The 12,503-nt window shown below is 41.8% G+C and overlaps 2 protein-coding genes across 2 annotated transcripts in view; both read left to right on the forward strand.

Moving 5' to 3' along the window:
* The window catches only part of LOC125769394 (LIM/homeobox protein Awh-like), a 26,978-nt gene that overhangs the window by 12,783 nt on the left and 1,692 nt on the right, over positions 1-12,503 (forward strand). Inside the window, exon 2 of the mRNA XM_049438116.1 lies at positions 5,946-6,127. Within this exon, the coding sequence (XP_049294073.1) occupies positions 5,946-6,127 (182 nt within the window). The remainder of the gene's footprint in view (positions 1-5,945; positions 6,128-12,503) is intronic.
* Positions 2,374-3,667, forward strand: LOC125769397 (chymotrypsin-1-like). Its single transcript, XM_049438120.1, has 3 exons — positions 2,374-2,467; positions 2,539-3,137; positions 3,220-3,667. The coding sequence occupies exons 1-3, from the start codon at positions 2,416-2,418 to the stop codon at positions 3,373-3,375; spliced, it is 807 nt and encodes a 268-aa protein (XP_049294077.1). The 5' UTR covers positions 2,374-2,415; the 3' UTR covers positions 3,376-3,667.

Raw genomic sequence — 12,503 nt, forward strand, 5'->3', positions numbered from 1 at the left:
TATTTGTCAATTTTTCCCTATGGTAAAACTCAAAAATCTATAGTCAACGTCTCAAAAATGTCAACGATTAAACAGATTAGTAATTATTGTGTTAAGGTTAGAAAACTAAAAACCGCTATCAATATAAATTCAAAAAATATAATCTAGCATTAGTATTGAAATAAATATCCATCCATTCATCCAAATAATATTTGTCTTCAAATTATGTCCAAAATTGAGAAGATCAAAGAGCAACCTATGAATGTGTTGTATGTGAATTTTAACTATTATTTATGCAGAATGTTAGCCTGATGCCTGTGATGCTTGTCTTTTACTACCGAAATCGCGGCTCGAGTGGGACCGAAATGTATGCAACCAAAGCATTATGTATATCACATAACATAACACTTACTAGCCACTATCATTCAAACTGTAGAAGCCACACACAGTAGCCATTGTCCGGAGACCGCAGCTACATGGACCATGTTTCGTTGCGGTAAACCTCACTCCTGCTTCCATCCCCAAAACCATCGTTTAGGGATATTCCGAAGTGAATTTTAAATTTATTTCAAACGAAACGAAAACCGAACGATCTTGCTCATTCGACACTAAGGGTAACGAACAGAAACAAAACCAAAAATAAAAGGAAGAGAGTAATTAAACGGGAATGTCCACGCTGTTGATCTTCGGCGTCTGGGATGCGAAACCTGTTCCCTACCGGGGCGACGAACGTGGAATGGCATTTTGGCTCCACTTGCAGCCTGCTATGTGTGTGTGTGTGTGGGGTTGTGAAGGTGGGCCTGTGAGCGAAGGCGCGCGTCTTTGCTCGCGTTGGCGGTCGCCACAGTTTGACAAGTTTCCGAGTCCTCCCAAGTTGCGGGCCGGGTTTATGCATATTATGCAAAAATTCTTTATTCGTCGTTGTCAAAAGTCGATAATTCTTTCGATTAATTAGTGAACTCGGTTTGGTGGCTTTCGACCATGCGCTCCATCTCGGGAGTTTGCTTTTCTTTTACCCGGGAAGCTTTATGCGATCGTTGACCGTTTGGATCATCGTTCACAGGGGGCATGCATTCCGAGCGCCACATTTCCCTCCGGACGCCGGATGCAGCGGTTGTAAAGGTCTGACAGCTGCTGCATTAAGCTTCGTGTGGGCGTTGATGCAACGGAGAGTAGTACAACCAACACCATTACCACCAAACCGGTGCCAATCATTGGGGTTTTTGGGGGTTTTGCGCAACCAGTTGACAACCGGCAGCAACCTGACACATCCTTCGGGGATACAATTTTACGGTCCGAATTGGTGTGACGTTTGGTGCAATTTTTTTTTGGGTAGCACGTATTTTATGCACTTTTAAACGAGGTGCTACTGTCGATTCCGTTGGGACATGGGAGGATAGTGGATGAGCAAAAAAAAAAGACACATAATTAGACACCGGTGCGATCGGTACGGGAGACCTGTATCATTAAGTAGGCACTCCACACTCCACCAGTGCGTGTTGTAGCAGTGCTGACCAATGGGAACTGCTTCTCGATTACGCAAATGAGCGAACGGTTGGTGACTTGCTGGAACCGTAAAACAGTGTCTTTTTTACGATCCAACTTTTTATACCATTTTAATATGTTCCACACTAATGGTGGCATTTAGCAATGGTTTAGTAACGGTCGCACGTACACACCTTGCTGGTTGAGAATTTAACCGTAAGGTGTAGTGACAGTTTATTTTACTACACAATTAAAACGGAGTAAAATTTGACGCTCATAACGATGAAAAGCTTAAAGTACTTTAATAATGATGCGCTATGCAACATGACTCCAAGCATACATAAAGTCTTTCTTTTCAATCATCTCTGAATGCAGGTCAATCGACGTACGCGTCATTTTCTACACCACAGACGCGCGTCACTGCACATCCCATCACTAACCTGCCACTCAAGCTGTCCCGACAATCGATAACGCGTGCAGTAGAAATCATAGCAAAAAAAGACAAAAGATAAAAAACCGCTCAAACCCGGTAGTGAACCGAATTGCAAGCTCCATGCTTATCAATAGCACCATTGAGGTATTGCAATCGATGCACACGATTCTTATCGATTTTGGTGGCAAACCCTCGACAGATTGACTAATCGTTACGTTTAAAGATCAGATTTCCATGCATTTTTTTATTAGCTCAATACGTCTTGTTTCATTTTTGCTTTGTTTTTTGGGGCTTTTAAAAATATCTGACCTACTGAACTAGAAATACAAGAGTTGCCAGATTCGAGACGGATTGGCGCCGTCTGCTCTGTCGAAGGAATTCCCTGCGGTGATAAGATTAGGCTCGACGATGGTCTGGCTGCTGAATATAAATACCTTTTCGTGGTGATCCAGAAGTCACAACAATACAAGCGTTTAACAAGTGTTCTTACCAAGTAACAACAACCAAGTAGTTGCAAGATGCAAGCAAAATATTTCACGATCTTCACCTTCGTTTTTGGTGTTGCGCTAGGTAAGGTTCAATCTGCGGTGAATCAGGCATTCCTGTCAGCAAAGTACTCAAAAATGGTGCATTTTCTGTAGCAATTCCAGCACCGTCGACTATGCTGGATGATGTTCCCGATCGTCGAATTGTCAATGGAACAGATGCGTCCATTCTTGATTATCCATTCATGATTTCGCTCCGTGGCAGTACCGGTGGACATTCGTGCGGTGGTAGCATCCTGTCAGAGCTTTGGGTATTGACGGCTGCTCACTGCGTGAGTTCTACCACACCGTATCTACAGACAATTCAGGTCGGACGTACCAACATCTATCGTGAGGCAGATGACTCGGTGTACGGCATTGCGCAGGTGATCTCCCATCCAGAATACGATTCGCGCACCAGTCATGTCAACGATATTGCACTGCTGAAGCTGCAACAACCGCTCACGTTCAGTGAGAGTGTCTATCCGGTGCGTTTACCGAGTCCGTTGTTTGAGGTGGAGGACGATCTGGACGACCTGGGCGTGACACTGATTGGATGGGGTCTCACGGCAACGGGCGGATCGGCACCAAGCACACTGCAGCGTGTGGATTACTACGTCGTACCGAACGAGGAGTGTAATGCAATCCACACGAGCACGATCTATCCGTCGCACATCTGCGCCGCCATCCCCGGTGGTGGCAAGGGACAGTGCAGCGTAAGTTGGTTTGAGGTCAGCAGGGTAGTTTAACTACTGATGATTACTGACGAAGTTGTTTTTGGCTTCATGTTTCTCGCAGGGTGATTCGGGTGGTCCGCTGCTGCATCATGGCGTACAGGTGGGCATCGTTTCGTGGAGCATTAAACCGTGCGCCGTTGCACCGTACCCTGGAGTGTTGACCAAAGTTTCGCACCACATTGAATTTATTGAAAAGCACACCGGTATCTCGCACTGACCTTGACAATGGAATGACTATTTGTACAACCAAAAAAATATGCGCTTTAGACGATATGTAATAAAAACAGAAACAAAACAAATTGCGAGTAATTAATGGATTAATGGAGCTGTGATAAGATGCATCACAGAATGCTATAGTATATTCAAGGACTTTGATTCACATTTAAGAATTAGTGATATCTTGCCGTTTAATCAGTCCGACAACTTCCAAGAATCATTACAAAAGACTAGCACTGAAGTTCATCAGTGACTTCTGCCACAATTCTTAGAATTCTAACAATTTCTTTGATCAGTATCAGGAAAACACATCTTATTTGTTAATTTGAATTTGTTGGTCATGCGCTGGTCCCCATTGAAGATCAATGGAATTATTAAATTTTCAAATTTAAAATCAAGCCAGAAGTTCTATATCTTCATCGCGTGACTTATTTATCGAAATCTTGGTTTTCACTATCTAGGTATTTGTCAGAAGATACTTAATATTTGGAGAATCTCTCATCCACTACCTCTCAACTTTCTATCAGCCTCAAAGCTCTCAGTTTTGCTTTAGGCCGTCACTACATGCTAAGCAATTGTCGCGTTTGCGAATGCGCCAAAATTGCCAAAATAATGTTGCAATTCTGGCGCGACTTCAAGGTTGTTTAACTTTTCTCGTGAAAGATTTGTTTTTTTATTATTATTTTTTATTCTTTTTTAGTTTAAAGCATTATTTGAATAAAAAGAACTATTTGAGTAACGATTTGAGTAAAAGAACTGAACTTATTTCAACAAATTCACATTAAAATTCATCATTGTATAAATTTTGCTAAATTTCCAAAAAAAGCTAAGGCTATAGCCTTAGAAGATATTTATAATTTTTGTCTATTATTTTATAAATTTTATAAATATTATTTATATAATAAAATTTATAATCTTTTTCTAGCAAAATCTTGCTATCCTGGTCGCCATTACAGAAAACTGTCATGGCGTCAAGTCGCGCTTCGAAGAGCGATTTTTGGCTGAAAATACACGACTTTTCGCAATTTATTTCTATATGGAGATTCGCAAAAAATTTCTGAACCGCGTTCGCAAACGCAACAATTGCTAAGCGTTTAGTGACGGGGTTAGATATCTTCTTTTGATCGCAGGAAATTGCGGTTCGCTCGCTCGAGGATCGCTCTCCTGGGTTTTATTCAATAACACTCATGAATATCAGTCATGTACAACTTAATTGCTCTATCGTCCATTTCCACTTTGGAAAGATCGCACAAAGCGCACTGCTTTGAGTTTACTAACGCCTCCTTTACTAACCTTCGCTTACGCATACAAAACATCAACCATTGTAAGCGTTAAAAGGTTCCGTGTAAAATTATGTTTACTCTACGCAATCTACCCCAGAAGCCACAAATCATACCTCCTATAAATCGACCCATCGATTTGATAGAGTCAGCAACCCTGTATCAAACCCAAACACGGTAATAAACCCACAAAACTGTGGGTCGATCAAATGGTTTCGGCAAATAAAATGACTATCACCCGGTATAGGGTCGGTTGCAGTTGTTGCATCCAACAAAGACCATCCTTCGGCACGGTGCAATGCGCCCTCCCTCTTTCAGGACCGTCGTTTGGCACACGCCCGCACTTTGACCAGCTGTGTGGATCATAAATCTTGCCGTACTACGATTTGAGCACTATCATCTGCTCAGTCGGTCCAATCTGACTTCACAAAAGTGCCATTTATTGTTGGGCCTGTGTATGTGTGTGTGTATTTTTTGCGGTTCGTACGATGTAGCCAAAGGATATACGATGGTCGGTTCAACGGAGGAACTCGCCAGAAAGTCATGTCGTGATTATGTAACGCCCGTCGTTCTTCTGGCTCTATGACGGCTGACCTATTGTTACAAAGGCGCTCGTTGCCACCTTTTGTGGCTTGTACATTCCATAGAGCATGCAGGAGGGGAAAAATCGCGACGGCAGGGCAAGGGCACATCCTTTTCTGTTGCCTTCTAGCGAGTGTTAATAGGATTTGTATGTGCAGAACGCTGCGTTCTATGACCCGAAACAACCATGCACCCATGGTCCATTGTCACACTTCCCGTTCGCTTCAGACACGGGTTTCTGGCTAAAAAGGGACCAGAGGAGCGGACCGATGATACTCATCATTCATCATGGGTGTGCAGAAACTGAAGTACCCACTTCAGCACAGCAGGGACTCCCATTGTCCCATGCACAGAGCGAAACTACACTCCACGGATAAACGGTGTGCCTGTAGGATTTTATCCTTCGGCCAGAGTTTCTGGCACCAGTTCACCATCCAGCCATTTGTTGCCGGAAAACAACATACAGGCGTAAATAATGTAATTGAGTGTGTCGGTTCGAGTGAGGTCTTTTTGGGCGGCATTCAGTCCCCTTTTTCTTCCCGCAAGGTCCTTGGAGTTATTTATTCCTCATCCGCTGGAGATGATAATTTCTTCGTATACAAATTGAATTGGAATTTAATAATCGCAATCATACTAGAGGACAATCCAATTGCAATGTTATTTTTTACTGATTCACTTTCTTTTTGCTGTTTTGTACGATTTTTTTCAGAAAGAGCTGCGATCGTGCACGGCCTGCGGTGAACCTATATCGGACAAGTTCCTGCTAGATGTCGGTGGCTGTTCGTGGCATTCGGCCTGTTTACGTTGCTGCATCTGTCACACACCGCTCGATCATCAGCCGTCCTGTTTTTTGCGGGAGCGACAAATCTACTGCAAAACGGATTACACCAAGTAAGCTCGGGTTGAAGGACCTCCAGTCCAATGCAAACCAAAGAACTACCCCAAAGACGTATTCATGCTGATGCGAATTGGAAGTGCCCGCTCGTGCACTCATTAATTTGACGACAATTAGTAGCGATGTTGGTACAAGTGGACGAGCTACAACACAAGAAACAAAAATGCTGATTAATATCCCATGTTTGTGATGATTGGTTGGTTGGAAAAGCAAGGGAGTTAAATATGAATTTTATCCAACCGTTGCGTCTGGTCGAAATTATACCATCCTTGTATCGCATGTACCTCGACAGGTTTCGGTGTGTAAAGCACACAAAAGAAGCACATTTTAATAAATAAACATTTCCCGACGGAACTGACCGAAACACATACACACGCACAGACCGGGAGTTGGCAAAGCGAACATTGGTGCGAAAATAATGTATGCGTCACCACCCATCATGGGGCCATCATCGGGGTACCGGCCACACCATCCACCAGGGACCGGCTGGTTCATGCTTTTTCATGCTCAGTTAACTCCCATCAGCTATTCTAATGTAGGCACGAATAAATTGTCGACCCTGTTTGACAAATCTACATCTCCTACACAAGACGGTCAGGCATGTTTGTTTCTTTAACTGGAAGGTTTACCGCCCAAAAAAAAAGACACAGTTTCCCAGAATTTTCCCAGTTAGTTAGATAAATCTGACTGAAGGAATGGGACTTTGTGCATAATCTTAGCACAAGCCGCGTTCTCGTCTCTGCTCTAATTGAGCGTGTTGTTGGTCATTTAAATTTCACCCCCAAAATAATGCATTTCGTGTTACAAAATAACAGCGACAGAACTATAATAATTCGGTGTTTTGAGAATGAGGATATTGACTTGCCAAATGTACGCTTCAATTAGAGACAGGGCCGCGGACAAAATTTCAATGACCTCGCGGTATTGCGAATGTAGCGCACGTTCACATTTCATTGACGAATTGGATGGTATTTCTGGAGTGCTTTTATCAATGATACTTCGAATACTTCAGCAGCAATAAAACGCACATCGCCATTCTACCCGGTCCATCCAAGTGCCTTACCGGGATGGGTGAAAAACTCGTTCCAAATCCTGGTTTTCCGGCTTCACATTTGCTGGTGACATCTGGTACGGTGAAGCAGGAACATGATTCCCCGACCAGACCGTCTACAATTCATGTTTCTTTCACCGATAGCCCCACCAAAGGTGTACCTTATAGTAGTGGCACTTTAATTGCTGCATTTGTTTCGAATCCTTCGCGCATGTTTGTGACCGAGAACTTGCCCACTTGGTGTACAAACGGGAGAGTGCAATCAATGCAACAAAACCAACCACCGCTTTCGCGATGTCGATTTCTTCTTCTACCCTTGCGTCCGTCCGGCCATGGCAAGTAGCGCGCGTAGCAAATGGAGAGAAAATAATAAATATCGACATATTTTTTCACGCGCTTCAAGAACGTTTAACATGCAGTACGCATGTAGTACGCGGGCCCATTGCTGCTGCCGTTTGCAATCGTATTCCAACGAGGAATGCTGGTGGGTGCTGCTGCTTACCTTTTTCTTTCCGCTTAGCCTTCCTGCATCGAGCTGCACACCGAGATGTACAACAACATTCTGAGCACCCTTTGACCACACCACTAACCCCACCACCAGGGGGGAAGTGGGGATTTTACTTTCTTGCTCGGAAGATTTCACTCGATGCAACCGTCATCCCCTTTTCTAAACAATAACGAATCTCTAACCAAACCAAAAAAAAAAACACCCAATAAGACACCACCAAGGTGGAAGCTAATTTCCGAGGCAATAAAATTCATTATTGCACCTCCTTCTATGGGTGTATCGTTTTTGGACGGTCGGTGGCTTACCGAGACAAGTTCCCAGAATGCGAGGATGCGCAGTGATTTTCGCGAAATGTGTTGTGGATCCGGTGTAAAGCAGGGGTGGAAAACTTCTCGCGTTGTTGAGAGGGGACATACGACAAATCTATATAAAAACTCAGTTTTACCTCAAATTTATTAGTTTCTGAGTGTTTTATGACCTGCAAGTTAAGCACATATTGTTATGAAGGTTAGTTTATCCAATGATTTCAAAGGTTTAAATTTTTCTCTTCTTCGATCTCTAAAGATAGGATAATGATAGGAGTGATCCTCGGGAACTTTTAGACTTATCTTCTATGAGATAGTTCAGAACTTGAACTTGACTTGGCATGAATTCTTTCTTTGGAGGTTTACAGTCTTCATACTTCACCGTGTCATACTCCTTCGTTAGTGTATGTGATAAATAGCACGGGTTCCACACTAGTCAACCGGGTATTAAATCCCATCCGGACCCGTCCTCCCGTAAAAAGAACTGACTATCTGGCTACTTGGTAAATGATGATAAATTCCACCTCTTACCCCAACACAGGTTTTAGAAGGACGGAATTATCTTTACGATATATGTACTCTAATAATAATAATCAAACTACTAGTAAGTAGTGATGGCATCAATATGCATTTTGAAGAGAGTCCGTCGTATCATTTACGATTCCAAGACGGTTCCGACTTAATTCCACCTTACAGGTCGTTAAGCCAAGAGGGGAATACTCCTCACAACAGGGATTCTGCCTGGAGCTGACGAAGATTGCCTTACCACGTTCGAGTGGAAAATGCTCAGAAGGATCTTTGGCCCACTTTGTGACAAAGCGGGGATCTTATCAGTAGAATGACATCTTACAGACCAACTTGTTCAATCTTTTCCAGTCCAGAAGATATTGTAGGCATTTGATCAAAATCAATATGTAGAAAAGTTAATGTTCAAATGTTTTGTTTTTCTCAAAACATCGTTTTGCAAATTACTGTCAAGACTTCCTTGGAGATCGGTGAACCGATTGACTAGCAATATTCATCAGATATTCTTCACACAATTTATCAATATTTGTCACATGTTTTTCTTTTTAAATTATATTTTCTTGATTTAACAGGCAAAAAAGCGACTTTTTACTTTAATCGCTCATTCGATTTTTACAGTTTTCTGTTTTGCTACAGTTTGAAAATGTCAAACCCCACTAAGTTCTAGATGAAATGCACTGAAAAGAGTCCTTAAAATTAAACTTTGGCGATTTTACATTTTTTTAATAGAGTTACTTTCACTTGGAAATAGTTGCAGTCTAATATGTATATAAGGTCGTATTTCTTAAAAAAAAGTTACAGAAATGACCATTCTTCTATCATCTTTTTTCCCCGCTTTTATCAGTCAATGACTCACCTTGAGTATTCGTCACAAAATTTTGTTAATTCCATTTCTGCATATTACAATTTTTTATTTACTATGATATCTGATACTATGATAAGTTTTCTTTTTAGTCCTTTTAACAATTCGAAACTTAACATTTCTTCCACACTAAGCAAAAAGGTTGCTCAGCCCTGGGTATTAAGGATCTGGGGACACACAAAAAAACCAGACCCACCGTTCCATTTCAAAGCGCAGCCCCACTTGGGCTGTGAATTGTAATGAAGAAGAGTGCAGCAAAAGGCCCGGTTTTGTAAAGCAATTAAAGCCAGCACGTCTCCCGCGGCCCTTTGTTGAAGTTGTCCTTCTACCAAGGTTTCGCCACCGGACCCAACACAGCTCCACGGCTCGGTAGAACGAACAAAACCTGAATGCTGTGGCTACACGAACTCCTGTTCCCGAAACAGCAGGAGCCTACCGTCCCGGGTACATCCCGGGAGCAAATTATGCACATAATCTGGAAAATATCTCGAAATTTATCATTCCCATTCGTTGGGGTGCACATCCTTGGGTGCTTCTGTTCAGTTTCCACCCGTGTGTGTGTGTGTGTTGCACGCTGATCGAACTGCCAAAGACGATCGCGAAAATATCTGCAAGATCGTTTCGAATACCGATGCCCGGAATCGATGGACAGCTGAAGCTAGTGGGTGGGCAGAGGATGACGGTGTTACCGGTCGGGTGTAAGACATCACCAAACGGTAGCCCTACGAAAAGATCCCACCCGATTGTAACGTGTGCGTACTGCAACGCAATGCGTAATCGCGCACAATCAATAAAGATGTGAACCACATCTCCGGAGTGCCAGTCGTTTCGATAAAGCAATCTCCACAATCACCCGGAACGCAATGGCCGGATACGTGCGAGTAAGTTTGTCCATTTTTTGCTTTCTGTGCATTGCGCGCAGTAGTAATCTTGCGCACGCACGCATAAAAGCACGATTTACGCGGGACCATCGTGAGCATCTTGCAATTGGTATGAAAACACATTTCCCTGTCCCAATGCAAGCAATGTTAATACCGTTTTATGAGCGTTTAAAGAGCGCTCACGGACAACACGGTAACGATAGATTATTTCTTGAGTGTGCAATAAGTTTCCCGTTGGCCAGAAGCCGGTGATTTTTACTGCCGGGACGAGATGGCTGCAGCCACTGAATGTACATAAAATAAGTATAAAATTTTTAATTAAATTACTACCAAGCATTTGTGGTCAATTCTGAAATAAAACATAATTTGGAATGTAAAAACTCCAGATTAATCCAACGAAGTATTACGAAATAATTAAACAGCACATGTTGAATTACTAACATCTCTGAAGAAGAATGTTTTAATTGTGTTTAAAGGTTTAAATCCTACAGAAAAAACATTATTTAAATTTGATTTGACTGTTCTAAAAACTGTATTCACGTTGCATTAATTTTTTTCGTATTTAGAAAAAACTGTATTGTTTTAGACACGAGAGAGAAAAAAAACAAACCAAAATAAAAATAATAGTATCTAAATTAATAAAAATTGATAAACCCAACCAAGATATTAAATATTGAAAATTGAAAAAAGGATAATTAAGTAAAGAAGAAAATTTTTGTAGTAAACTATTAGATGTACCATTGTTTTCATTAAATTATTTTTTCGCTTAGATTTGAAATTCAACATTAAACTATAAAATGAAATATTCTATTTCTTCTTTTTTTCGAATCCTTTTCCCACAGTTTTGAATGCGTCCATTTGCTCATCTTGTTGATAAACCTTATAGAATATCAAGTTTTTTTTTAATAATTGTATTAAATTATTTATTTCTCTTAAATAAGCGTCACACAGGTTAATTCCGTATACTTTTATCGTTCACTTTTTCAGTTGACAATTGTCCTTATTGGTAAACATTTTGCGTTTTCCATGTTTTCACTACTTTTATTTTAAAATTCATCAAACACCAAACAGTCATTCGTTAAGCCTGTTTTTCTCTTTGTTTATTTACTTCTTTATTTACTGTTTGAACTTTTTCCCAATTTTTCATGTACATCTCTTCGTGCAACAGCTATTCGCTTTTCGATTATCCATCAGTGATCCCAGTAAAAGGGAAGAGATTGCCACGATAAACCAAGTGTACAATCCGCTTCCTTGTACAGGCACACACGCACCGTCATGAAACAACGAATTGAGAATGCAAACAGAAGCCAGCTTAAATTCGCAAACATCGAAAGTGCATAAAAATAATCATTAATTTTAATGTCCACCTCCTGTCGTCAACCGTCCGTGGTACAGAACAAACCATTCAGAACATACAGCGCCCGATGTGCATCGCTCAACCTCGGAGGTTGTTGATGTTGGCCCATGCGCCTTTTGTTTCCATTCCCTCGTTTGCAGTAGTGCTATTTTCCCTTCCCTACAAACAGACACACTTCACTTTAAATAAATGGTTGATATAACTTTTCACGAAAGCGAATTGGCAGTGGCGAGTGGTTTTTAGTTTTTGTTTTCGGTTTTCATCTGCCCCCAAAATGAGAAGCATTAACTGGTGCTGCTTTGTGGGATGGATTAACTTTTCTGATGCCGAGCTGCCGAGATGCCTCGTGTTGGCAACAAGATGAAGCACAAGACACAAAGCTCAAATTTGTCCCGTGCTCAGGCAGGCGTCTTGTTAGCAGGAATGTTACTTTTTGTGTGCAAACAGTAGTTGTTTTTTTAAATTTATTTTGTTGTTGTCTTGCGTATTTCTTTCTACCATTTGCGTTGTTCTTCCTGCTGGAGATACATAGGTTTGCATAGGGGAAACGCGCTTGCCAAAGAACGATGAGGACGTTCATGCAAATGAGGTGAAAATTTACCATCAACAAAGTGATATTCCGCACGCGACCGTGTCCGGTGGCCGGACGGTTGCTAACTCGTTGCATGGTTGCAGCACCAGGGATGCATCACGGCTTTCCGCGATGGTATCGGGTGCATAATTAATGGCTGTCATAATATGGAACAACACAATGGGCAAATTGAGGCACCGCGTGAGGCACCGGACACTTCCGTTCGACACGGACATCGACACGATCGCACAGTGAGGTGCAGCAGTCGACAGGTAGACACAGTTGGATGATTGTAGATTAGAGGTTTTTAAA

This window comes from Anopheles funestus, chromosome 3RL, assembly GCF_943734845.2.
Source record: "Anopheles funestus chromosome 3RL, idAnoFuneDA-416_04, whole genome shotgun sequence".
NCBI lineage: Eukaryota > Metazoa > Arthropoda > Insecta > Diptera > Culicidae > Anopheles > Anopheles funestus.